The sequence below is a fragment of the Terrapene carolina genome, unplaced genomic scaffold (genome assembly GCF_002925995.2).
Source record: "Terrapene carolina triunguis isolate 2854851 unplaced genomic scaffold, T_m_triunguis-2.0 Scaffold714, whole genome shotgun sequence".
Lineage (NCBI taxonomy): Eukaryota > Metazoa > Chordata > Testudines > Emydidae > Terrapene > Terrapene triunguis.
Window position 1 is genome coordinate 5,657,433 of NW_020665065.1, and position 26,778 is coordinate 5,684,210.

Below are 26,778 nucleotides of genomic sequence, written 5' to 3' on the forward strand. Positions count from 1 at the left end.
TCACTGCTATTCTCTCTTAAAAGAGGAAGAGATGCACTCATGATTACCTTTGTTATTTGAATTAGTGACTGAGTTGCTGGCTGCCAAGGTAAACAGATCCCCGGCATGGGCACAAAATCAATAATGATGAATGCAGCTGAGGTTCTAGTCCCCTTGTCCATTTGCAGCAAACTCTGGTTACATGTTCCATCCTCCTGTAGTCTGGATGCCCCAATGTTATGAAGCAATGTGTTAGCTAACTAAGTGTCTGAGTCTGACCAAATAGAGCCCAACAAAACCCCCAAGGGGCCACCTAACTGGCAAATATTGCATTTTCACAATTCAGGTGCACAGCACCTAGGATTCCATCCAGGCATGTTAAAAAGTATCAGACAGATGCTGTTTAAGCAACAAAATGAACTTACAAAACTTCTGTAGTCTACTGCAGAGGTGCCAATTCTCAGACACCAAGGATGTTACCTATTGTTACTAAAGCTGCTGCACTGACCCCTGTAGAAAGTACTTTACAGCAGAGATTTTTTTTAAAGGGGATATTATTGTTTTTAAATTTTATTTTGTAGTTTTCTGCCCTCCTGATGTTTTTTTTCAAATCAGGGCCTGATTCTGTGAGGTGTTGAGTGTTTTCTGGAAGCTCTGGGCTACCCGTCCCTCAAAGAGCACTGAGAGTATTCAGCGCCTTGCAGGTTCGGAGCCTGTCCTTCAATTTTGTGAGTTTCTTGGAACCACCCTTATGGCCAATGAGATTAGCGATTAGGGCAGCCATTGGCACCCAGAAGCAGAGCAGGCTCCCTTGGCCTGGCTGGGCCTGAAGGGAGAGCCAACAAACTGCACCTCATCCATAGTCTGATCATCGCCCAACTGGCCTGTTCCCTATGCCCCTTACCAGAGGCGTTGGGGGAAACCTGTGTGAAAATAAGATGGGCAACAACTAGGGTCCTGGTGGGCTCAGAACAGCCACGTTACCTACAACTGTGTACTTGGTCTAAGCTCCCCATCCCAACCCCAATGATGGGCCTCTGTACTGAGCCTCCCTGGGCACCACCACTGTCCCCTCCTAGCCACACCGAGTTTGGGCTACTGCAACCCCCTCCCCATAATGGAGCCCCAGCCCCACTGCCCCCAGAGGAGCACAGGGCCTGCCTCATTACAAAGCCAACACCCAACCCGGGCAGACCTGAGCTCCCCCATCCCTGCAGCCCCACAGGCAGACCCGAGCTCTGCCCCGCCCCCGCACACCCGAGCTCTCCCGGCGAGAGCCGAGCCCCGCCCCGCGCAGGCGGCTCCGGGCGGGTCCCGCAGGGGAGGTCGGGGCTGCGCGGCGCGGAGCAGGCCCCTCGGCCAGGCCATGTCTGAGGAGGGAGGCGGCAAACTGCGCCTCAAGCCCAGGAAGGCGCCACCGGGCCGCAGCCGGGAGCCCAGCCCGGGTCGGGAGCCCCCCGCGCGGCGCCAGTGAGTCCCGGCCGAGCAGGGACTGCGCCAAGGCCCGAGGCCCCGGGATGGAGGGGGCGGGCTCTGGGACTGCTCCCCCCGCCGCCCCGGGCCGAAGGGGAAAGGACGGTCTCGGTCCGCCCCGCGCCAGTGCAGGGGACCCGGCTGACCCACCCCGGGCCGGGCCTGAGGCGGCCGGGGAGCGGCGGGGCAGCACACGGGGAACCCCTTCCCCTCCCGCCGGATTCGTGGTACAAAGCCGGGGCCCGGGCTTCTCCGTTGGCAGCTGAGCGCTGTGGCTGCCGGGGAACGGGAGCCCCGAGGGCGCTGTGCCGTACAGCCCAGGGCCTGGCTGCTGGCCAGGGACCGCTAAGGGCCGAGACCCGCTCAGGCCGCTGCCCTAGAAGCGGCGGGCTCGTTTTTAACTTCCCTTGTTTGCTCCACCTCCGCTGGTGCTGGAGAACAGGGGTCAGCTGAAAACAGAGTGTGTTTCCCGCCTTCCCGCCAGGGCGGTGCGGGGGAGTGGGGTGGTCAGAGACGGTTCGGGTTGTTCGTCTCTCTCGGCCAGTTAGAGAGATTGGGTTAAACAGACCTCCCGAGAGCAGAGATCTAAGGAGACTGGCTTCTTCCCCCAGTGAGGGCTTGTGAAAGCTGCATCTCGGGTTTCTGTCTGTTGCCATGTCTCTGCCACACGGGACTGGTGCCCTAGAAGATGCTTCAGAAAGGAGGAAGTCAGGGCCTAATCTTATGATTTTTTTTTAAAGCAAAGTTTTTGGAGGCTGGCATTATACACCATGTTTATATTGGTGCTTTTTTATTTGCTTTTGTGCTTTTAAACAGCTTCCTAGCAAAAATATGTAAATACTATTCTCTAAAAGGATACCAATAGTTTCAAATACCATTTCTAAATAGATACCAGTAGTTTCAAATGAGGTATTATCTTTTATTTGACCAACTTGTGTTAGTGAAAGAGACAAGCTTGTGAACTACACAGAGCTCTTCAGTTTCATATACACTTCTACCCCGATACACCGCGACCTGATATAACACGAATTCGGATATAATGCGGTAAAACAGCACTCGGGGGGGGCGGGCGCGGCGGGCGCGGCGGGCGCAGCGGCAGGGCTGCGCACTCCAGCGGATCAAAGCAAATTCGATATAACGAGGTAAGTTTTTTTGGCTCCCGAGGACAGCGTTATATCGGGGTAGAGGTGTATCAGTGTGGAGACGGCCTCACACAATATTATGGAAACTGATGCAACTGTTAGTATTTTCCATGCAATCATGCATCACTTTCCCAACTCACACTTTTTACCAGTTCTATTGTTTGTGGTGAAATCCCATATTGATTGGTGATCTGTTATTTGCCACTGCATTTCTTTTGCCTATAGGACATTAAATTCTGCCTCAGAGAACTTGTGTGAATTTGCAACTTACAAGTTCACCCACTGTAGAGGTTTTGGTGGATACTGAAATGATTCAAGTTTAGTTCCTGAAAAGTGTTTTAGTTAGATGCAGTTTTTCCAGCTGGTAGCGTGGGCTGGGCCAGCAAATATATAGGTGGTGAGATTCCTACTTCTGGTTGTTAATAGTGAGAAGGGCAGACCTGTAACACATTTTCACACAGTCCAATATACAAGCCCTTTGCTAAGAAAACCAAATATTTTTCCAGACACAGCAGAAAATGTTCACCTATTGAGCATTACATTTACAGTAAATGCTAAAGAATTAAAGGTATTCTCATCATATGTGGCCTTTATTAGATTGTCATGAGGATAGCCGGTATGCAGTGTTGTAGGTGTGTTGGTCCCAGGATATTAGAAAGACAAAGTGAATGAGGTACTATTGGACCAACTTTTGTTGGAGAGAGAGAGAAGCTTCCAAGCCTACACACAGCTTTGCTTCAGGTCTGTGAAATGAACTCAGTATTTCTTGGTTAACATAAGTAGTTAACACATATTTCAAGGGACCATTCAAATTGAAGTGACCTGTTAACAGCCTCCAGGCATGGGGAGGAAAGTAGCTGTGTGTGAGAGAGTGGGTTACAGATTGTTGTAATAAACCATAAATCTAGTCTCTCTCCAGTTTCCAAAAAAACCCCAGACCAAATGCAAGAGTTCAGAGTGACTGTGATGTTAATGCTTCATTGCTGGGGGTTTTAGAAAGAGCTTGCTATAGATGATATGGAGGTTACCTTGGTAACTGAGTACGGTGGTACACAGTACAGTGAAATCCCTTTTTCCTCCATCCCCATGCAGTTGGCACTCTCCCATTTATAGGAGGTAAAATCTGCATTTGCAGATTTTCCTCATTTGACAAGACATGCCTCATATGTAGCATGTGTGTTTTAAGATGGTTTGCCAGATGCTTTATGGAAGACATTTGCAAATTAGAAGTTGAAAAAGTGGTAGTGTAAAGGATGGAGTTTTTGTTTGTTTGTTTTCTTTAAGAACCAAAACAGTTGTCTTCTTGGTTTCCCATAAGTTTGCTATCTCCCAGCAATATAAAAATATGAGATTTAGTAAAGCAATTTGAGACATTTTAGGAAGTATGTTAACCTGAACTGTGTGTAGTCTTGAACACCTCTCCTAGGAGTCTATTTGCTGTAAAAAATCCAACTCAGCTGGGGGAAAGGGGGGGTTCAGTACAGTATGCTTGGTTTAGTTTTTGGGGTCTCATCCTGAGGGTCAGTCGTTATTGATAAGAGGGGTAGTCTCAAAACTATACTGTAACAGGGTTACAATGGAAAAGATTGAGAACTATTGCTCTGGGACATTGTCCAATACGTTGTTGCAGCAGATACTTAATTCATGCAACAGAGGTTGGGGGTCTAGACTTGTTAGGAAGCATGTATGTTACTAGGGGTAATTTGCCTAAGTGGTTTTTAATAGCACGGTAGAGTGCATTTTTTTCTACAATATTTATGTATATATGCATTTATTTTTTTACAGAACATTGGCCAACAGATACTCCTGGTTTGAACAACAAGGATTAAGTGAGTCTGAAAATATGTGGATGCTGATACTGAAGGCTGTCAATCCAGATCTAAAACCCACAAGCTGGGAAACAGTGCCCAGTTTACCAGAATTTTTTGGACAGGTAATGTGTTTGAATTTCAATAGGTTTAACTGTTACTTTTTTTTTTAACCCATTGTTTACATTCCTTGTAGGAATATCTTCAATTAGTTAATCGTTTAACAGGGAATGAGGTGTGTGGGGGCACTGCAGCCCGCACACCCGGGGTCCCGGCTGCCCCCCTTTCCCCATGCACCCAGGGTCCCGGCTGCCCCTCTTCCCCCATGCGCCCGGGGTCCCGACTGTCTGCCCCGCGCCCGGAGCTCTGCTGCTGCTGGCACCCAGCATCTGCAGCCGGGATCCCCGGGCATGCGGGGGCTGGCAGGGGAGTTTAATTGTTAACTGGAACCGATAAGGATCAAGCTTATCGGTTAACTGGTTAAACTTTTACGTCCCTAGTTCCTACATTCTGTTAGAAGTTCTCTCTCAGGACAAATAGAGCTTTGTTCTTCACATAAACTTTGGCAGAATCTGAATTAGATGTCAACAGTTACCACAGACAATCTAAAGTTGAGGCATGATAAATTCCACTTTAAAACCCACCATGTATCTGTATCTTTTACCTAATTAGACCCTCCACAGAAAGCCATTTGTTTAAAATTCTGGATTACTAACCAGTTCCAAAGAAAAGCTTACTCATGTTGGCTAAAAACCGAAAAAGACCAAGGTTTTAGGTTTTCTCCTAGATTTTTGTTTTCCAGGACCTTCCAGGATAGAATTGACACAACATGATAGGAGAGCAGAAGAAATCTTGCTTCTTGGACTATTGTTTCCTGTGCTACACCAAGCAGTTCTGTGGAAAGTGGAAGTTTCAGAATTCCAAGGTTGCCAAGTCCACTACCTGTTATGAGTACTAGGTTCACACAAAGGGAGGATTTACAGGGAAAGGCAAACTAAATATGCAGCAACAAGAGGATGTGTTCTTAGAGAGCACAATAGGGCTATGATCTCTGATGGGGGCCCTAGGTACAACCACAATACAAAATAATAATGTGCAGACCTCCTGAAGTATGAATTTCCTCTGAATGAACATACGCGGGAAGAGCAAACAAACAAGGCACCCTTCAGTATTTAAATTTTATCATCATCCTCTTTTGACTACTTTCAAGTTCTTTGCAAATTACTAAAGGAAGACTTACCCTCATTGTGTTCAGTCATCTTAACGTGTATATAATAAGTAGGGCTTCCCTTTCCATTTATAAATGGAAGTAGACACTTAACAGAGATTAGATATGGAAGAGACCTATTCATTCCAATTTAGACAATGCTCCTAGTGCAGCATTGGCTTCTATAATATACTTGTAAGGGCTGTGTCTAAACTTGTTTTTACATATGGAAGAAATGGCAATTGTTTTGAAGGAGATAAATTTTTGCTGTTTTATAGAATTCTGAAAATGAGAAGAACCCACCAAAACCAGAAGTCTTTAAGGTAGGAATGAAAGATTTTCAATGGATACCTCTCCCATCTTTCTACAAAGAAAAAGCTCTTAATAGAAAGAATCCAAGCTGCTGTCACATATCAAAAAGTCAAACTGAGCATCTAATGGAAAGAGAGGACGAAGCAGACCCAAACCAGCTAAATATTGCTCCTGTAGTTGAGAAAATATCCCTTGCAGTTAATGACAATCCAGATGAGATCATAAGAATGAAACACAGCAGAAAAAGTTCTTCAAAACTGAAAGAAAAAGAAAGGACTGAAAAGTATGAACGTAATCAATTTACAGATTCAACACTTCATTCTGTACCAGCATCTACCCAAAGTCTTGCAAAAGATTTTTGTCTTCAACAGCTCTGTAAAGGGACTGTGCTGAGTGAAGAGAAAAACAGAAAAGAAAATGAAAGCAAAGGACAACAGTCAGATGCACAAATGCACCAACATAATGTTTTATTAGGTGAGACCAGATCTACATCTGCAGAAATAAAATCTCCTGTTGACGTCCCCAAAATGGAAGGTCTTGAGGAAAAGGCTGAGGATCAGAGAGCAGGAACTTTAACTCTTGACAGTTGTCCGATGTGTCTAATCCAGTTTACTGGAATGTAAGTCTTTCATTTTATTACTTGAATATATATATATTTTTTACAGTATACAAACACAAACATGGCACTTTGGTTGGGACCTCCCTATAAACAAAGTTGTGCAAATTGGGACAAAGATTCTACTGTTAAAGTACAACTTTAAGTGTTATTCAGTGCTTGGACAATCTATTTTAAATCCAAAACAAAGGTGGAATAAGGTCCACATGTTTTCTCTATTATACTGCTCTAAAAAGAAAGCTAAATTTGAGCCCTACTTTGACTCTGTATATTCCAAATTGGCACACTGTTTTTTGGTGAAGTAGATGTATTTTTAGATCAGTATATTTCAATCATCCAAAATTGGTGTCCTTGCTGGCTAAAGCCTAGTCTCCATACCCATTCAGATTCCTCTGATACCTATCAGTGTTCCCCCCTCTGAGGTTTGTACCCACTTGTGACAGAGAGAGAAACTTGCACTGGTGTTTTCCCATCATGTCCCTGTTCTGCTGATTGTCTCAGGAGTTGAGTACCCAGCACCTTTAAGGCCTAGTCTGCACTTAAAACTTAGGTCAATATAACTACAGCACTCTGGGGGTGTGAAAAATCTATGTGAACCTAGCCTCCGTTGTAGACACAGTTAGGTTCATGGAAGAATGCTTCCATTTACCTTTCTACAGTTGCTCAGGGAAGTGGTGTTCCTACGGTGATAGAAAAACATTTTCCACTGCTGCAGGCTGTGTCTACACAAGGGGTTATGCCAGCCTACCTACATCACTGTACCCATGCTGTTAGAGTCCCCATAGTGTAGGCATAGCCTAAGATGATTAGACTCCAAGAAAGCACATCAGTCTTCAAGGTTATTAATCCAGGACCTCAAACAAAACAACAACAACAACAAAATTGGAAAAAATGCCACAGAACTCTGAGAAAAAATCTTAATAAAGCATTGCCTGACTTTGTTTGAAATACAAAAGTATGGTGGAGAACAGCTCCAGGTGACAACCTTGTTTTAACAGATCTTTCACAGCTAATACACACTCATTCAGTTTGAGTAAAGGATCATTCAGTGATAATAGAGTTTGTCTGTACTGGGAAATTTATCAGTATAATTATACCACTAACTCCCTAGGTGGACACATTTAGAACAACAGTGGCCTTTTTTCAGTTTCCACTGTTGTGCATAAGAATGTTCACAGGGGAGTTATACTGGTATAACTATATAGGTATAGTAATGCTGGAAAATATCCCTGAGTGGACAAAACCATAGAAGAATCATTACACTTTCAGAATGAGAAACCTGCCAGTTATCTGAATGCTGGCTGTTGGTAGAAGTGAAAGAGATTTTTCTTCTCAGATCAATTGAAGCTGCTGTTTTGGCGAGTGGGTTGGGGCTTAAATTTGTGGAAATCCTTCTTTTGGAATATCCTTTTATAGAAAATGCAAAATGTCAAAGTTACTGGTATGTTTAGAAATCATTTTGCTGATCTCAGTTAAATATTATAAAAAGCAACAGAGGGTCCTGTGGCACCTTTAAGACTAACAGAAGTATTGGGAGCATAAGCTTTCGTGGGTAAGAACCTCACTTCTTCTGTTAGTCTTAAAGGTGCCACAGGACCCTCTGTTGCTTTTTACAGATTCAGACTAACACGGCTACCCCTCTGATAGTTAAATATTATGTGGCTCCTGGACATCTACACTTTGCCTTTCGTTCTTAAGGTTCAATATGCTTGCAGCTATTTAGCAGCAAAGAGTAACGCTAACACATGGACTTGGGATAGGGAATTACAGTAATCTCATCCTGATGCATTCCCCGAGTTCCACTCAACTCTCAATAGTGGTTAAATGATTGTTTGACTGAGTATGGAAATCCCTGTATATCAAAGATAAGAAAAATCTCTCTTAATAGTTGATACTGCACTCTTATTGCAGCTCATGGGGCAGCTTTACCCTGAATAAAAACTCCCAGGGGTAACCTTTGTGACCCAAACGAAAATAGTATAGGACATAATTAGTAATCCGTTTGGCCTGAACATTGAGTTACAGCGTAGCATGTGTTATGTACTTGGAGACTGTACTTGTCTGTTACAGATTGTGGGCCTCATGTTTCAATTTTATTTTTCTGGTAGGCTGGCTAACTTTTAATCTGTAAAAGATGAGTCTCCACTTCTAAGGTCACTGATCTAAATTGAGTGAGCCATTAATGACAATGTAATTATTTGTCAGCTGTTTGGTGGGCCATAGTTCATGTCCTTGTGAGCAGGTGGGGTTCAAATCACAAAAAACAGTCCCAAAGACTGAATATGCATGGATGACAAACTACCCTTTCACGTTTAGAAATGGCCTTTCCAGGTCAGGACTGTGTGTGGGAAGCGGTGGGGGGAGAAAGCTGCCACTGCCTTTGCTGTTCCCATGTTTGGTGGTTAAACATGACTTCAGCCTCCCTTATTGTTGAGTTGGCTTTTCACAGGAACTCAATTAATAAAAAAAATATTTTCCTAAACCAGACACCTGCTATAAGAAATGAACTAAAGAGCCTATTCATACCATACCACTTACCAGCATTCATGCTGTCTCCGCACCAGCTGCTGAAAAGTAACATTTATTAGTAATATGCTTGTAGGTGTTCGGAACAGCCTCTTATGGCCATAGGCCATGCAGCATAATATTCCTGCAGCTTTGTTCTCCCTCCTGGAGACTGTACAAGGAGACAAACAAAAGGATTACTTCAATGCAACCAAGAAAAATGTCTCAGTTTTGCTAAGTGACCTGACTGAGACTAAAGACTCTTCTATGGCGTCACACCTACCTTTCCACTGGTGATTTGGGTTGTATTGCTTTGGAGTAGATTTCTTTTTTAACAGAGGGCTATAAAGGGTGCTGTACAGAGAATTCATTTTACCTTTTTCTCTCCAGGTGAAAGAATGAGCATACCCAGAAACCTCTCTCAAAGGCTTCAGAATATTCCCCACATTACTCATTTTGTTATTGATCTAGTTCAGGGGTTTTCAGACTTCATGGTACCATGACTCCTCCTGACAACAAAAATTACCACACAACCCCAGGAGGGGAGACTGAAGCCTGATCCGGTCCAAGCCCCATCGCTCCAGGCAGGGGGGCCAAAGCCTGAGCCCCACTAACCTGGGCAGGAGGGCCAAAGCTGAAGCCCAAGGGCTTCAGCCCCAGGCTAGGGGCCTGTAACCTGAGCCCTGCTGCCCAGGGCTGAAGCCCGAGGGCTTCGAAGCCCTGGGCAGTGGGGCTTGGGCATCTGCTTTGGCCCCGGGCCCCAGCAAGTCTAAGCCAGCCCTGATGACCCCATTAAAACAGGGTCGTGATCCACAGTTTGAGAACTGCTGGTCTAGTTAACTGGAAATTCTGTAAGTCTCTGTGCAGTTCCCATATTAAATGTACTTCTAAATTTAAGTTACTATTTTGGAAACCGGTTCAGAGTGAAATTTGTTTTTATTCAAAATACAATATTACAACCATATTTTAATTTCATCTCCGACTCTGTTTTCCATTCTGTAGAACATAAGAATGACCTGACTCTTGCAAATTAAATACCATTTTTCCAGATTTCTAGAAAACGAAAAACCAAGTTTGGGGGGAGTGTGAGTAAATGAAGGGAGCAGATTTGATCAGTAGTTCTGATAAAATGAAAGACTTCTCTCTTAATTTGCAGATTGTCACAGTTGGACATTGACAGCCATCTTGCTAAATGTTTGTCTGAAAGTGCAGATGATGTGATTTGGTAAAAGAACAAGAATGAAGAGCCAAGAAGTCAGATGCTAAGATATGAATCTCTCTACAAGAAAAAAGGAAAGTGTATCAAGAAAATGTGTCCTGATAGAATGTGTATTAAACTTGTATAATTGAAAAACAAAAACAAAGAAAGGTCAGAAATACCATCAGCCTCTATTCATTTCCTCTGAACCGCTCTGTGTATCCATTGTATCCCTGATCCTGCAAAGAGAACTGTGTGGGTATACCTCTGGATGCTGTGGAGCCCCACCGAATGCATATCAAAAAGTACCATTATGGCTCCTTGAAGTACAGTATCTGTTCTCTTTTGCCATGTATTTAAATTATTATGCTTTTGAAAGGTATAGCAGGAAGAGGTTGATGCAAGAAATTTTCTTGTAGACTGTTAATTCTGTAGACTGTTAATTTGCCTAATCCAAATGTCATTGAATCCAGTGACTTCAACAGGCTTTATATCAGGTTCTAAATGGCTAACTCTTTGGAAAGTAAATTGCTTGATACTTTGGGTACTACAGCATTTTTTAATGTCTGTTTAGGCTTTTAAATTTCAGTTCATGCTTTATTTGAAAAAAAGTTTAAATAAAAATCTAGTTGGAATTTTGCACTGTTCTGTATTGTCCTCTATATGAAAGTATATATATGATGGTACTGTATATCCCAGATTAGGGAAGGAAAACTGCACCTTTCATACAGATGACATTCTTGGATTCGTATCACTGCTCCCTGATTCTCTCCCCCATAAGTCAAGGTCTGCTTCATTATAACCTCTCATTTAAAATAACTAAGATAGCAAGCCTCATATAAATTATGCCCGATAAACGCATAACTAGATGTTCTCATAGCATCGAAATGCAGAACGGTTTAATGTAATTATGCTAATAGAACAAGGCTCAAATATACTTGTCGCTGCCCCCAGACAAGTGGAAAATTGCTTATACTTATGTGAAAATGTAAAGAAGCACAGCTTCTTTGTTCAGCAAATCACACTGATACTTTTATGCTCTTTCATTTTTAAAATCAGATTTTGTGCTTTAAAATTATACACGACTTGTCATGAATTTCCAGCTGGTTACCAAGACAGTTGCAGTTAAATATGTTGTAAATTTTTAAATTTCATTACTGATTGCAGATCATTACATTCAGTAATAGCTTATTAACAATTTGTGGGAAGGGAGGGAAAGACACGGATATACAATAGGTGCTTCATTTCCCCATGGGGCAGACGCCTGTTTTCACCAAACAGGGTAATTAATTCGTGCATTACACGATATATGGATTCACAATCCCTGAACTCATTTCTTCTCACAAGGTTATGAATAAAAAACAAAAATGACTAGTCTGCATTTTCTTTCAGTTATTTTGACCGTACTTGGCTACACATATTGTGCCGTGAAAGACTGCGCCTCAGATTAACACCGAAGTAAAAGTTCAATATTTGAACAAACAAATTTTCTGCCACGGGAAAACTGTTGGACCAGACTCAATGATTTAGGCATTGGTTATGGTCCAAAAATACAGAATAAAACACAATACAGTATCAAAATACAAACCTTGGTGACTATTTTAATTTACAATAACCATAAGACTCTCAGTTAAAAAAAAATCTAACTATATTGGTCATTTCTCAATGTGGTGATAAATAATAAGTCTATTGGCTTTTTCATTAAAGTCTTTAATAGATGTGCAAGAATATAAATGATCTTAGCTGTTATGGATTAGTATACCATCTTCTGCACAATTAAAACTGGCCAGCAAAGATCTCAACTAATTAATTATACAAAACTACAAGAACATATTTACTGTTTTACAATCATTAAATTAGCTAGAGTTTTCATTTACTATTTCAAATAAGACAACTATATATCATAACCAGATCCATTTGTAATATATTAGGATTTTTTTCAAACCACACATTTAATTACATCCTTCATTTTCTTTAATTTATAAAACAAGTACTTTATATAAAAAATTTCCCCCTTCATCATGAACAGAACATTATTCATACACTTGCACGTGAGCAACCAAACTTATAACCAGCAAACTATTTGGCAACACAGAAACATTGTAAATGCCTTGAATTGTAAATAAATCAAGGATTTTTTAACGTTTTTTGAGCAAATGTGTCTCTCTGTCCCTTTCTTTCCCCCTCCCCCCAAACAAAATGTTCCAATATGTCATAGAAATTTGAGGTAAAAAACCTCCATGTTTCCATTTCTAAGCCCCTTGCCCAGATCCATTTAAGGGCAGCTTTATCATATCTCCACGCAAGAACTGCCATAGTCACTGTTTTAAGTAATGATCAGTTGTAAAACCAAGGGCATTGATTAAATACTGAAACACAGAAAATGTTCAGGGTACACTAAGTTGCCAAGGAGGGAAAAAAGGGGGAATTAAAACAAAAAAGTTCATATTACATTTAAAAAGTAAATAACTCCTTTACTAGATACCAATTTATCTAAAATCCAGGCATTTGAGGCAAGTACTTTTTTCTGATTAAATAATTTAGTGCTGGTTAGAACACATCTTGCTTAATATAAAAAGCTACAATCCAACAAAAAGAAACCCAAAACTCAAATCTGGATGGGATTAATAAAACTGAATTACCACAGGTTTGCATAATTGTGGCCAATGAGGGGATACAAAATGTAGTTTAACCAATGGTTAATTGAAAAATTTAAACACAATGTTTTGGCAGTCTCATCCTAGCACCTCATGACTTGGATGTGAATCCGAAAGATGTCATGTTCAGCACCTAATGCAATGCTGTACCCTGAGAAACCTATATGTTAATGTAAAGAAAACGTTGCAATTTATCCTGCATTTTACACCAAATTAGGTGAGATGTCATGGCACAGGGTTTCTTGGTTTTTTTAAATTCCCACATCAATTTCCCCCCAGAACCACAAGCCACACAATGTAGTTAAACAAAAACCTAGCACAAAGTACTGCCTCTGTTGTTGTCATCTGCAATGAGACAGGTAAATCTTTACAAGCATCTGAAAGCTTTTAGATTGCAGTGCACACTTAGTCATTAAATATAGTGACATGAGTTTTTCCACAGCTGACAACAAATTCTTAACCTTTGTGATATAACATCCCCTTTTTCCCAGTTTTCAAGAGAAGGGACTGGACATCTATCACCTTACCCAAATTATCACATATTCATTTTTCCCTCCATTGAAAAAGTTACTGCTTTGAAGCAAGCCATTTTTATCAAAGCATCCCGTTCTCCTATGTAGAACAATGAATTAGTAATATACACTGAGTATTTCTAAGCAGACAGTTGATTAGTAGGAGGTGTGCTTTATCAGGAAAATGTAGCATGTTTATGGATAATCTAGATTTGCTATTTAAACTTTAAGGCTACGATCCATTACACTTTTGTTGTTCTATTTCTGAATATTGTATTATTGATAAAAATACTTTTCAAAAATTTAATACACAACACAAGACATCATTGTAGGCACTGCTTACGAATTTTCAGAAATCCACTCTGTGCAAATTTAGGTTTTTTTTTTTTTTTAAACTAAAATTTTGAGGTTTAAACAATCCAGATTTTTGATTTGATACAGGGAGTTCTAATTTGGAATTGGTATTGCTGAGTCACTCTGCTCCTCTATAAAGATGTACCTCAGTATTAGGTTGCAGCTTTTATTTATATGTTCCTTATTGAATGTTAACAAGCCTAACTTACCAGGGTTAAGAATGTTGAAAATATGTAATAAGTCTTCAATGCAGTTCATCCATTTAGGCACTTAAAACCTGTACCCAAATTTATGTTTTGATTGCTAATAAAACACAACTCCTTTTACATATCGTATCTGAGACGTTTAGACAGGTACCACTTGTGAAAAAGGCATAAAAAATAAGCTTCAACACCACTAACGTTTTATTCTTCAGGATGTTACACTCTAATATTCTTCAAATAATAGCTCAGTGCATCAAGTGTTTGTGGAAAGTATGTAGCTTTCAAAGTTGTTCGGAATCTCTCTTTTCCAGAGGATGCAATGAACACTTTGATCCTTCACGAGACAGGCACAAATGCAAATTCCTTCATTAACGAAGCCAGTTGTGTCAGTGCCCAAAACTTTTAAAAACCAATATTTAGAGGAAGACACCCACCAAAATCATATTCTCATCTTTGATTTTCAGCAGCAATATTTTTTATCATTGGTCTCCATCCAAAACCTTACAGTTCCCCAGCCTTGCATGCATATACTGTAGTTAAGGATAAATTTAAAGTTCATTCACATTATTTGTCCACAATGGAGATGTCATTCCTTCATACTGTTTCCTCTGTTGACAGCAACAATGGGTTAATGTATTCAAATCCTTCAAATTCCGACTGATCTATTCTTTTTATTACATCTCTGAAAAATAAGGAGAAATATTTCTTTAGATTACTACTTGGAACTCTTGATTGTATTGCTAATCATTTTGTTCAAGAGATTCCTCGTTGTACAGTATTATAACGTGTACAAGTTCTATAAAAATGCTAAGTATTAGTGATATAGAACCAATAATAAGAATTAGAATAAACAAACAACAAGCTTTGAATACACAAATACTTTTAATAAATTTTTCATTCCAAAATCTCAAGCAGTATCGCTTTTATTAATGAGAGGTTGGTAGTTTGGAAAACTGGGATGGAACAGCAATTTACACAGAGAAAGAAATGCACAAGGCATAGAGGCTGATATCACTGGCAGTGGTGATGGCTAGGGGAAAGTAACACGATAAGCTCTGAGATGTAGGCGAGGATGCTATGGAGTTGAGACACAAATCTGAGGAAAACAAATGTAAACTGAACGTTGTGCACAAGGGAGATCCAGTGGAAGGTTTTAGAAACTGATGAACAGAGAAAACTGACTTGCCAAGGGAACACTGAATGTTAGGTCTTCAACTGTGATTTTATAGCCAGTTGGTGACAGAGTCAGCTTAACTGTTCACAAGTAACACGAATCATAGAATATCAGGGTTGGAAGGGACCTCAGGAGGTCATCTAGTCCAATCCCCTGCTCAAAACAGGACCAATCCCCAACATGGTTCAGTTTTCATTCGCACAGCAGCTTCATTGCCATACAATTGTTTGACTCTGCATGTACCCCGATGCCTAACTGGTTTTATCTATGCATTCTGAGAAAAACTTAGCAACTGTCCTGTAGTGCTTCAGCAGAAACAGTGTGTGATTGAAGGTCATGCACATAGAGCACCAGCAACAAAGGCAAAGAACTCAAATATCCTTCTGCACTGACAGCTAGAACTACTAGTCAGGAGTACTTTCTTCAAACAAACAAACCCCAGTGCACTTAATCTATTACAGGAGAAGAAAGCCAGGTGCCAGCCTAGTTTGCGGTTAGCTGTCACAGCTACTAATTTCTATCCATGTCCTGCACAGACACAAACCACCATTTACAGTCATCCCCACCACCACTAACTATACACACACACACCGTTAAAAGTTGTTGTGTGGACAAGGCCTTCGTAGCAGAGCACAAGCCGTTACTGCCTTTCTCTCAATCTTTAATCTGCTAAAACCCGTTTTAAAAAAAGGGCCTGGTTCCTGTAGCACTCTGCACGAGTTTACACATGAGCACCATTATCTTTATTGGGAATTTCTTGTGTAAATCGTCACAAACTGATAGAAGGGTGGATTGTGTCCTACAGCTTGTCAAATGTCAACTGGAATTATACTTCTCCAGAGCCTAACAGAATTTTTTGAAATTGCCACTTTCTTTAATTCTGTAAAACCCTTTCTGACTATTAAAAAAAATTAGGATGTACACAATTCATTTTGCAAGTTTCTTTCCTACCCCCCATAAAAACAAAAACAAACAAAAAAAACCTTTTTGCAAGCTAAATTTGTAATCCTCTAATGCAGAGAGTCTGTATTTCCCATTAAAGTAACCTAATAAACTGTTGTCATGCCTTATGCATGTGGAGCCAAAGAATTAGTATAGGAGTAGACAGACGGGGAAGAGAAACAGATTGGAAAGAAAAAAAGAGCTCAACTGTTGTTTGGAGGCAGTTTGCAAATTTCAGCAGGAGGCAGTTTGCAAATTTCAGCACAAAGATGTCTGGCTGTCAGTTTAGGGCAGTAGTTCTGAACCCGTGGGCCACATGCGGCTCAATTGGCACACACCTGCAGCCCAGCTGTGTGCTAAAGGCCACCCAGCTTGGCAGGGTCTGGGGCCCAAGGGTCCAGGCTGCCCTGCCCTCGTGCATAGAGGTCTGTAAGGGCATTTTGGGGGGGGGGGGGGGCTTGGTTCTCAAACTGCAGCCCAGGTAACACATTATGGGCCACATATGCAGCCCACAATGATAAATAGCTTGAGAACCACTGGTTTAGAGATTTTAAATTAATCTAAAAGAAATACAAACTTTAAAAAAGTGTTTAGAAACAGGCATGTTTTTCGGTTCATGAAACAGAGAAGAAGCCTCAGTCCATTATTTATTATGACATTGTTTGACATTAAGAGACTGATAAAAACGGAGAAAAAATTAAAATATTTCAATCCAACATCCATTTGTAATTTGCTGTATTGTTTGTGATCAAGCTGGACCCGAATACAGTCTACACATTCCTCTTCTGAATGTAGTTATAGTACAGTCTTTACCCCTCAGGAAATTAGCTAATCTCCCTATGGATGTCACTTAGGGACTGGATAATATCAAGGTGGTTCCCTAGGTCACTAGTGAGCACTCTGCTACAGAAGTAATGCAATGAGTCCTGATTGTCTCCTGCTTTCCATGCTGGGAACTCAGTTTAGGCTAGGAAGCAGCAAGAGAGGGAGGCAGCCCACTTAAGTTTAGGTTATTACTGAGTCCAGCATGGCTCTAGGCTGAGAGGCCATTTGAGTGAGTAGGGAGTGAGATAGTCTTTGCTTGCTTGGGGTGAAGGCATCTTGCCTCGCTGTTTGTTTGTTAAGATACTTCATCACTGGCTTAACTTTATGCACGAGTAGTCCCAATGACTTCAGTAGCTTTTGCTTAAGTACCTTCCTGAATTAGAATCTGTAAAGGTTCAGATGAAACTGCAACTTAAAGACTTCAAAACTCTGCACTTCTACCTAAACTAGACTTTCTTAAGGGAACAGGCCCAGTTAGGAAGATCACAGGCAGGAACCATTCAGAAGAAATCACTTCACAGCATAGTACTTCCACTTTAATAAGGGAAAGGAAAAGGAATCCAGCTACTGAAAAGGTGCATGTGTAAGCAAGCTCATCTGAAAGCAAACTTTGGGGATGGAAAGCCACAGCTTACTTGCCTGCTCTCTCACAGTAGAGCTGGCCCAGAAATTCCTAGTCTGAGCCTAATTTCACCAACTCCAAGGTAACTGAGCCTTGTGTAATTTCAAATAAACCTAAAGTCTCCATTGACATGGAGACTTATTTTATTTTCCATTTTAAAATTCTGGATTTGAATAAGGAAAGTCTTGCTTCTTTTGTATTTCTGAATAGACTCTCTCTCACCCCAACGGTACGCGAATGCCAAAGCAGTACTTAAAAAAATGTCAGTGTATAAATAGTTCTGCTGAGCATGTAACATAGCTCTATTGTGCCATTTCCTCAAGCAGCAGAGCCAATAAACTGAGTCATTAAAAGGTAAAATTCTAACAAACATTTAACAATAGTGCCATATGTAATAGCCTTGAAAGAGAAACTGTGCACCTGGAAAAAAGGATGAATAAATTCACTTTGCATTGCTTCCCAATTGGACATCATGCAGAAGGATGGGAGTAGCTACCTGCAGAAAAATACTAGGAGGTGTCCTATCCTTATCAAAAACACTCTGTACTGGGCTGGCCAGCAAAATCAACCAACCAACCAACAAATAAAAAATAAATAAAAGAGGCTGGGGAGGCTATCACCCTTGTCACAAGCAATGTGGTAGTGACATCCTGCCCTCCCTTATTATTCATTCAATGTGAGACATATGTTAGGCACTTTATAGACAAGATGACAAAATTCATGCGTCTCACTGAAGTTCTCCTCATGTTGCATATATAGCTTCCCCTTGTTTCTCTAAAATGAGTTCAAGCTTCTGAGGCTGACCTTCAAGGCCCACCATACCCTGAACCTGTTCACATGATCTTGGCTCTCATCGTGTCACTACTTCCAAGTTTTCCTCCTAAGCACCACATTTGTATCTTGTCTTCATCTTTGCCTTATACTCGGAACAGTTTCCTCCTTGCACCAAGCAATGGGCCTCTTGACCTTCAAATCCCTTCTTGTTCCGCGTTTTCTTTTCCAGCAAAGACTTTCAATCATGCCCTCTGCAAGAGTCCTCTATCATGTCAAACTCGGACTGGCCCTTGATGCATTGTCTCTCTAAATTGTTTTGTCTCCATACAAAAGAGTAAGCCTCTTGGGGCAGATATCATATGTTCTTAGCTGTTTGTACAGCACCAAGTACGCTGTTGACGGTCAACAACAGCAATACATATACTTTTGATTATTCATTAGGCTGTTAGATGTATTCTGAAATATACAGTATGTATTATGTGGATGTCTAAATGTCACTTGAGAACTTTAACTTATGCATTTCTTGAATTTACATTAGTATCTTTAACTTCAACATTTTTGTTCCATTTTTAGATATTAACTCTCTCTCAGTAATGTTACAACAACTTCATATTCATATATACATTTCTGGATGCATATTTGTTTAATTGTATTAAAAAACATACTCATCATCTGGGGTTAGCTGCACAGGTTCGCTGGTGAACTGTGTATCAAAGTTATCCAAACCATAATCGTCTGTGATCTGAGGCTGAAATGGAGGGGTCGCCTGCTTCTTTTCCAGCTGAGGATAATAAGGTGGGGAAAGGGGAAAAAAAATCAAATATTGAATATTTACTAAATCTTCTCAGAAAACTTACACCTGCTCTATGTATATACACTATGAAACACTACACCCATACTTTACACATCCAATATTGATGAAAGAGACAAACACTAAATAATATTATGCATTTAAAGGATTTTCACATTAAATGATATGTTCATTCTGTTTATTCCTCTTTTGTGATTTCAAAAACAAATATTTGAGAAAAATCACCAAAACATACTGAACTAAGTTTAAAAGGAGAGAAAGCAATTTCAACACATATTTCTCAGCATGCCTGATCTAAGAACAAACATCGCCTCTAAGTAAAGCCAGAGTGCAACACAAACTAATGTAACATTTAATTACATATCCTTGGTATCAAAACTGTTTATAAACTGGACATGCGTCTCAGAGACCTTCAGTCTGTTTTAAGTTTAAGCCAAGACGCTTCTCCAAACACTCACTTTTTCCTCTTAAATGTGCCTGTAAAGTACCTTTGTCATGTTTCAAAGATGACCCTTTAGAAGATGTGAGCTGCATCTAGAACATACACACCAACAGTCAAGTCAATTTAGCCAGACCTGTTTGTCTGCCAACCTAATTCCAGAACAGAGCAAAACCATAAGCTGTCTCCGCTAATGCCTGCATCAATAGCCAGCTGTGATGGAGGAGCCTCTGCTGCTGTAATAGTTAGTATTCACTGAAAGCAATTGCATCTAAGCGCTAAAATGTCAAAAGCAGCCAACATCTTTACTATGTCAAGAAAATATCACTCTACGTTAATTAAGCAACGCACATGCATCTTCTGCACCAGCATTCACTAAACCATGGACAAACCAGCAGTTTCACTTCACAAGGGTGGTCCGCGCTAACGTTTTATTCAGTTTTGGTTATTGTGGGATCAAGGCCCCATCACACAAGTTTCACTTTGGATTTCAAGTATAAACTCAAAAGTTCAAAATGAAATTCTGCTGAAATTGCCAAGGTTCACCTATGTTTCAAGCAGATAACATTTGAATCTGGGCCCACGCTTATGACCTGTAGCAACCTTTAAACGAACATTGCCAAGGTTTTGAGTCTTATGAAATCCAGTGCCAAGCAACCTTTTGCATGGTTTTCGGTAGCATTCTGCATGACTCAAGTGCTCGTCTTGTCTAAACACACTTCATAGGTGCACAAGAATAGAAGCAGAAACGTATATTTTTTTCCAGGACACATTAAAAATAGTTAAAGTCTTCCTTTTTAAAAAAATGATCACTCCTCTGATGTTTCCAAGCTTACCTTTTTCTTTTATTATTTAGGGGTGAAACTGATTATTGTGTAAGTCAAGATAATGCTTACACTGACAGACAGACGCTGTGTTAGCTGACAATGCTCAGTTCTGTAAGTCAGTCTCTCTCACCAACAGAAGTTGGTCCAATCAAAGATATTATCTCATCCACCTTCTCTTTCCAATTCTGCCAGGGAATTTCGATCCTTACTTGTAAACAATGCCCTTTAAAGTGATTAAGCGCCTCTTCTGACTTGGAACTACTAGTTATGCTAAAACCACAAAATTATGACAGAGTTTAAGACACATCTTTGCTAGGCTCCAGAGTTACCAGACTCTCTAGTTTATCACATACTTGGGTGAGAAAGGAGCTACCGACAGGTATAATGAGGCAATCAATTTAAATCCCTACCAGTGGCAGTTCAAAAGGATTTATAATAGGGCCAGATTTTCAGCTTGGGAGCAATCAATGGGAAACCACAGGGATGAGTTCAAAGCTCTGGAAGCTAATGAAAGGATTCAACTGATCCAAGCACTCATTGGTTGCTGGAGTAATATATTTAGATCAAGCAGCCAACCAATGCCTACTTATTTTGAGCTGTTTGTTCTTGCCAGTTAAGTCACATTTTAACATTGGTCACAAATAGTATTATTGTTATTGCCTTTATGCCTCCACCAGGTTACACAGCTCCATGGTTAACAAGATTATGAAGTACATGATGCTATAGTAAAGTGACAGAACTTTGTTAGGCCTGACAAGAAATCACTGTCATTTGATTGGTTAGTATTATATTGGACTTGTACTTTCACGGTTTTTCAAGATAATTATACACTGCTTACATTTTTGATCTGAACTCTCCTGATCATGACTTGGAATTTCATATTGCATCCTAATGCAGAAAGTGTCCAGACAGTACCAGGAAAGCTTTCCTCTGCTTCATGAGAGAAAAGACAAACAAAGAAACCCGAGTGCAATATGTTATTTTGGTGGATGCTTACACGCACTAGACTAGAGGCAAAGCGGCATTGTTGCCTCTTTCCAACCTTTGTTTATATTATTGTGGATATTTAATCTAGTTCTTGTACCAATCATATTGTGCAACAACCAAATCATCATCTCTCTCCTCTACCCCTTGTTCCCTCCCACAAAGCAATTGCACCATCCAGCATCATCTACCAGAAAACACTATATTTTGAAAGAATGAGCAGGAGAAAACAACATTGCTTACCAACCTCACAGGCAGGAATTTAAATACAGAAAAACTCGATGTGTAGTAAAATTGTACCAAACACAAACAAGTGGAACAGCTAATGTATAAAACATCTTCAGGAAAGTACAAAAATTCAGAGCACTTTCTTCCAACAAGGTTATAACATTCAAGTACTCAGCATGTTGTTAGTTAGGTCTCTTCTGTGGGCTTGTTCATGATCTATAGAAAGATGCTTGACCTTGTATTAATGAGCACAGTTCTCAACATGCTATGGGCCTAATGTGTAATAAGAATCCACAAACGAGGCTCAACATGAAATAGCAAAGGAAGATGCTTGAAATTATGTAAGACTCCCTTTTCTTGAATGTGGATAAAATTGCCTTTATAGAAAATGTTATCTTCTGTATTTTTGATGCTAGGAGTCCGACGCTACGGTAAGTATCTGACGGAAACAGAAGTATAACCAACAGGTTTGTGTGTGATAGGAAGTAAATTGGGGGCCTAAGACAAGTGGTGTAGCTAACAATAAGGCACATTTTTTCTAGTCTCTCAGTTGTGACTATGGTATCTGGGTGCAAATGAGAAGTATGCTCATGACCACAACAAAAGAAATTAGAAAAGTAACAGTGTTTATGGGCAGGCTGGGAGACAATATATGGAACAAAATACATTTTAAACATATATAAAGGCAAAAAATCTTTTTGGTTCACTGAATAGGGAGTATATGAATCTTTCTGTACTCACTAAGACATAACAAAAAAGTGCTATACACCTCTACCCCGATATAACACGACCCGATATAACACGAATTCGGATATAACGCAGTAGAGCAGTGCTGAACTCTGTCCTGAACTCACAAAATAGCTTTTTCATATTGGTAAATAAATCAGCTGAGAAACATCTTGATGAACTCCACTGGAAATACAATCCTTTTCCCCTATGATGATGGATGTAACATGGAAATGGTAAATTTATTTGTAGTGTTCATGGAAGGTGTCAGATTCGCAGCACTGGTAACTGAAGTCCTCTCTCCACTTAACAAGTACAGCACAGGAAGTGTTAGCACAATCTTCTTCCCACACCACACTGCCTATATATGCCCTAGTCCTGATGTGGAGGGACAATTTGAAGCAAAGGAAGAGTTAAGTTTCTTCTACAAATTAAGTTGTCAGGTGTCAAAGATGCTGTGGACTCCTGTCCATTAGGGAATGGTCTGAATCTACCCATTCTATTTCAGATCCCAAATACGTAATGACTTCTGATCCCGGGGCTGGATTCATAGCAGTGAGCAACTCTGAATTCCAACAACAATGCCTATGCTATTGACTTCAATTCCAGATGTATTTTTAAAATTATTTTTTTTTAATCTGTAGGCTGCTCTGATAGAAGATTCAAAATAAAAGCACACCTTCAAATGCAATCTTCACCTGATGCAACAGAATCAAAACTAAGTGCAGCCAAGAGTTTATTTGGTTGCCTTCCCAACTTCAAATAAGTCTTTGTTTTATATCCCAATAGATAAAACTCAGAAAATACAATAGCAAAAATTAATTTAAGTACAACTTGGCAGGCACAGTCTCAAAACAAATATCCACAAACCAAACACTAGGTATATTTATTATAAAGGTGCTTTTTCAGAAAAATAAGCCCAATACACCCTGGGTGAACAATGAGTCAATGTTCAGTTTACTAATTAATAGCTCTAGATATCAGCTCTTTAAATTAGTAAGGCTTCAAATTATACAGGAGTTTCCATTAAATTAATTTTAACCCACATTCTTTTCAAGAAAAAGACTATTCTATTCACTAGTAACAAACGTATTCATATTTGTAAAGTCAATTATATACATCACAAGACACCATAAAAGAATGCCAGCTTATTACATTCCTTCATATAGCCTTGAAATTTTTTTCTGAAGCATAGTTCTAGAGTTCACAAGGACTATCAGTACAAGTGAGAGAATCACAAAAAAGATAACTGGAAACAGCTTTGCAAGAAAAATACGAATCAATACAGTAAAAGACAAAGTAGGTTTTGCCCAGTTTAAATGGCAGGTCTTTTCTAACCATGAATAAAAGTAATTCAAACATTTTCCCACAGGCCAAGGTTCAGTTAAAAGAATTATAAAAGGCCCAATCCTACAAAACTAACTACTGGGAGTAGTCCCATTTACATCAGTGGGACTAACTCCCAATTGCGAGCACCCTGCCCAACGAGGTTTGAAGGACTGGGTCTAAATGCTAGTGATGCACGTTACAGCTGTTAGGGGGTTGGGGATTCATGTAGAAAATTTTAACTTGGTGGAAAACGGAAAATATTTTACCAAACCTCCAACATTTTCTATTCCGGAGGTTCTCAAACTGTGGTCCACTAGCTCCATTCAGATGGTCTGCGGATAGTTCCCTCTAAGGTTCGTGCCTGGGCGGCCGCACACGAGACAATGAAGGGCCAACCCACCTAATTAGTGGAGTCGCACAGGCATGGCTCCACTAATTAGGTGCCTGAACCCTGGAGAAGATGCACGTGTAAGGTGAGGGGGGGGCCTTTGGGTGAATAGGGGGTAGGTGGGAGGGGGCAGTGGGGTGAGAAGAGGGGGTGGGGGGAATTTGGGATATGCAGGGCTGCAGCAGCCAGAGAAAGAGGCGACTTTCTCCAACTCCAGAGCTGCGGCTGCCAGGGAGAGATGGCCCTCCTTCCCAGTCTCAGCTCTGTGGCTGCTGTGGCAGGGGAGAGAGGGCACATCCATCGCATTAGAAAGGTAAGACTACTGATAATAAAATACAAGTTGTGTGCTTTTATTTGTAGAACAAAAAATTTAATTAAGGTTTTTTTATGTGGCGCTTTTATACAAAGTGCTTTATAATAGTTAGCTAACAGTACAAAAATTTGGAAAGATCATTAAGTGGTCTGCCGAGACCTCAGCAATTTTCAAGTGGTCCACGAAAAAAAAAGTTTGAGAGCCACTGTTCTATTCAGATATACTGCTGCGGTGCCTCATGAGAATTGTAGCTCAGGTCCCTCAAGCCCCTATTCTACTTTATGGGCAGGGCTCCCTAGACAGACTAATTCCCATGTTGCACCATGGTCTTCCCTTTTGCTGAGTCGCCATGATGCATGAGTCTGACTGGAGTCCATTATGGAGATGTAGTTCAGCTGGGAAAACCCAACCCAGAGAGGAGAATGGCAGAGACAGACACTAAACTTCAACCACAAGGAGGCAACACTTTAAATAAAAAATTTTCAAATAAAAAATTTTCTGGTTTTGCACAGTTGTATTTTTGACAAATTTTCTGTGGAATGTGGATACTTGTTTCAAAAACAAAATTAAAAATAATCACTGTCAAAAACCCCATTTTTCATCAAAAACAGTGTTGACAGTAAAGCAGCTTAATGAACATCTTAGCAATGTATATAACATACATTTTTGCTACTGGAACCCTTGTGACCTATATGACATAATAAATCAAGTCTACAACTCTAGACTTTGTGAAGGTTGGTATTATATACAGAAAGATCTTGCTAATTTACACTAGGGTCACAGACACAACAAATGACTCAATTAGTAAGCTAAGTGCACTATCACAATGGAAATGCTAATATATACTGCTTCACCAAAAGTACTCATTTATTTTATCAATTGTACCTCAATGTTTATTTTAGAAAGTAATTATTTATAACATGCTAGTAAGTTTACTGTAGTATATTTTCTAAAATAAAATCCTAGCAACCCAAGACTCATTACAGCATCTGCTATTCAATCTTTCCTGAGGGCCAGGGGAGACATGGACTCTCAATTTTTGTGCAGATTATAAACTGCAGATCTGACGTGTTGGTTGCATGTTTTTAGAGCTCTTCTACTTATGACAAATTACAAGCTAGCATCTCACCTCCACAATATATGTTTGCACAGGGGGTCCCTGGCATCCACATGAAGCTCCACTGATCTACCAGGACTTTGCCTGTGTAGACTTAACTGGGGTCTAAACGTGCATCCAAAATCATTACCTGGCCAATTGTGGAAAAGGGCAGGAAAGCTACTGAGATATGGTAAGGCAACACATTCACAAGTACATGAGAACTCTACTTATGGGAGCTGGTCCCCCAATGCACTCCCCAACATCCTTTTTTCAGAAAAGTTTAGTCAGCATCTCTATTTTCAGCATGTTGCTTAGAAGCTGCTCTCTTTGCTTGTTTGAAATGGTCTTTCATCTCAAAACAAATCCATAGTGTTTTGCATGCTAAGGTTTTAAAAAAAAGTTTTTCCTATTGAACATGTCTGAATTAAAATCCTGCCCTCCTCTTGGAAGCACAGAAGAAAACGGGGTGGACAAAGCAAGGGTTCTGACACTCAGACACCATGAGGAGATAAGAATATTTACAAAAATATTATTTAAAAATCAATGTATACATACCATGGTAACACCCATCACCTTAAACAAGATCAGCCCCACTGTGCTAGGCTCTGTAAAGATATACAGGAAGACAGAGGGTGAGATTCTCTCAGCCCCTATACGCTGGGTTAAGGGGTTGAGAAGACAAAGCCCCAGATCTGGCCTAGGGAGAATCCCTATGGTATGCCCACTCCTTCAATACTGCGTGTAGGTCTGGGTCGCCCCATCTCAAAAAAGACGTATTAGAATTGGAAAAGGTACAGAAAGGGGCAACAAATGATTAGGGGTATGGAACAGCTTCCATATGAGAGGCCAATTACAAAAAATGGGACTGTTCAGCTTAGAAAAGAGATGGCTGAAGGGGGGATATCAGAGGTCTGTAAAATCAAGAATGGTGTGGCCATTTCTGTACCTCTTCACATAACAAACGAATCAGGGGCCACCCAATGAAATCAAATCAGCAGCATGTTTAAAACAAACATAAGGAAGTACTTCTTCACACAACACACAGTCAACCTGTGGAACTCACTGCCAAGGGATTTTGTCCAAAAGTATAACTGGGTTCAAAAAACAATGAAATAAGCTCATGGAGGTTAGGTCCATCAATGGCTATTAGCCAAGATGGTCATGGATGCAAATACATGCTCTGACTGCCAGAAGCTGGGACTGGACAACAGGAGATGGATCACTTGATAACTACCCTGTTCTATTCATTCTCTCTGAAGTATCCGGCACCAGCCTCTGTCAGAAGATAGGATACTGGCTATATGGACCATTGGTCTGACCCAGTATGGACA

The 26,778-nt window shown here is 40.4% G+C and overlaps 2 protein-coding genes across 4 annotated transcripts in view; one reads left to right on the plus strand and one right to left on the minus strand.

The window, feature by feature from the left end:
- Nucleotides 1–1,291: 1,291 nt before the first annotated feature.
- On the plus strand, nt 1,292–10,879 carry FAAP20 (FA core complex associated protein 20). The gene is made up of 4 exons (XM_024207890.3): nt 1,292–1,449; nt 4,380–4,527; nt 5,888–6,540; nt 10,199–10,879. Exons 1-4 carry the CDS (start codon nt 1,346–1,348, stop codon nt 10,269–10,271), a joined length of 978 nt encoding a protein of 325 aa, XP_024063658.2. The 5' UTR covers nt 1,292–1,345; the 3' UTR covers nt 10,272–10,879.
- A 2,907-nt stretch (nt 10,880–13,786) lies between these two features.
- Nucleotides 13,787–26,778, minus strand: part of PRKCZ (protein kinase C zeta) — a 151,899-nt gene continuing 138,907 nt past the window's right edge. For all 3 annotated transcript variants that reach the window (XM_026660028.2, XM_026660029.2, XM_026660032.1), the window contains 2 exons: nt 18,969–19,084; nt 13,787–14,648 (listed from right to left, as the gene is read on the minus strand). In XM_026660028.2, coding sequence (XP_026515813.1) covers nt 14,561–14,648; nt 18,969–19,084 — 204 coding nt within the window. In that variant the 3' untranslated portion in view covers nt 13,787–14,560. The remainder of the gene's footprint in view (nt 14,649–18,968; nt 19,085–26,778) is intronic.

Coding starts and splice junctions, on each gene's coding strand:
- FAAP20 (XM_024207890.3), top strand. CDS start 1,346: ATGTCTGAGGAGGGAGGCGGCAAACTGCGCCTCAAGCCCAGGAAGGCG. Junction 1,450..4,379: donor GAGCCCCCCGCGCGGCGCCA/GTGAGTCCCGGC, acceptor ATTTTTTTACAG/AACATTGGCCAACAGATACT. Junction 6,541..10,198: donor CTAATCCAGTTTACTGGAAT/GTAAGTCTTTCA, acceptor CTTAATTTGCAG/ATTGTCACAGTTGGACATTG.